The sequence below is a fragment of the Nanorana parkeri genome, unplaced genomic scaffold, assembly GCF_000935625.1.
Source record: "Nanorana parkeri isolate BGI_ZX_2015 unplaced genomic scaffold, ASM93562v1 scaffold7618, whole genome shotgun sequence".
Lineage (NCBI taxonomy): Eukaryota > Metazoa > Chordata > Amphibia > Anura > Dicroglossidae > Nanorana > Nanorana parkeri.
This window is the reverse complement of record NW_017313696.1, coordinates 365-1,539: the sequence shown is the minus strand read 5'-3', so window position 1 is coordinate 1,539 and position 1,175 is coordinate 365. Positions and strand designations below refer to the sequence as shown.

Sequence of the window (1,175 nt, the reverse complement as noted above, 5' to 3'; positions counted from 1 at the left end):
GCATTGATATCCTGGGTCCCTTCTTAATAATGGTTTATGGACCTTTCCTCCAGGAACTTGTCCAAACCTTTTTTAAACCCAGCTACACTAACAGCCTTTACTACATCCTCCGGTAACAAATTCCAGAGTTTGATTACACGTTGAGTGAAAAAATATTTTCTTTTATTAGTCTTAAATAGTTTACCCTGTAGCTTCATTGCATGTCCCCTAGTCTTTCTATATTCTGATAACGTAAACAATCGATCTACGTTTACCCGTTCCACTCCGTTCATTAATTTATAGACTTCTATCATATCTCCCCTCAGCCGTCTCTTTTCCAGGTTAAAGAGCCCTAACCTTTTTAGCCTTTCTTCATAGGAGTATCCTTCCATCCCCTTTACCATTTTGGTGGCTCTTCTCTGAACCTTTTCTAATAACGCTATATCCTTTTTAAGATACGGCGACCAGAATTGCACACAATATTCAAGGTGCGGTCTCACCATGGAACGATATAGAGGCATTATAATATCTTTTGTTTTATTTTCCATTCCTTTCCTTATCATACCTAGCATTCTATTTGCTCTCTTGGCTGCCGCTGCACACTGGGCCGAGGGTTTTAACATGGTATCCACAATGACGCCTAAATCTTTTTCCTGGGTGGTGGTTCCTAATGTGGAACCTTGCATCGTGTAACCATAGTTTGGGTTGTTCTTTCCTAGGTGCATAACTTTGCACTTGTCCACATTAAATTTCATCTGCCATTTTGATGCCCAGTCTTCCAATTTATCAAGATCCTCTTGCAATTTTCCACAATCCTCTTGGGTTTTAACAACTTTAAATAGTTTTGTGTCATCTGCAAATTTGATAACCTCACTCGTTATTCCACTTTCCAGGTCATTTATGAATATGTCAAAAAGCAGCGGACCCAGCACAGATCCCTGGGGTACACCACTATTCACCTTTCTCCATTGGGAAAATTGGCCATTTAGCCCTACCCTCTGCTTTCTATCTTTTAACCAGTTCCTGATCCACAATAGTACACTGCCTCCTATCCCATGACTCTTTAGTTTTGCCAAAAGTCTCTGATGAGGGACCTTGTCAAAGGCTTTCTGAAAGTCCAGATACACAATATCAACCGACTCACCTTTGTCCACCTGATTATTCATTCCTTCAAAAAAAACATAACAGATTAGTAA

At 39.9% G+C, this 1,175-nt stretch overlaps 1 protein-coding gene across 1 annotated transcript; it reads right to left on the bottom strand.

The window, feature by feature from the left end:
• Positions 1-23: 23 nt before the first annotated feature.
• On the bottom strand, positions 24-1,145 carry LOC108804236 (RNA-directed DNA polymerase from mobile element jockey-like). Its single transcript, XM_018575982.1, has one exon. It carries the CDS (start codon positions 1,143-1,145, stop codon positions 24-26), a length of 1,122 nt encoding a protein of 373 aa, XP_018431484.1.
• Positions 1,146-1,175: the final 30 nt, after the last annotated feature.

What these genes read in the sequence shown, in the direction of transcription:
- LOC108804236 (XM_018575982.1), bottom strand. Translation starts at nt 1,145, where the DNA reads ATGAATAATCAGGTGGACAAAGGTGAGTCGGTTGATATTGTGTATCTG.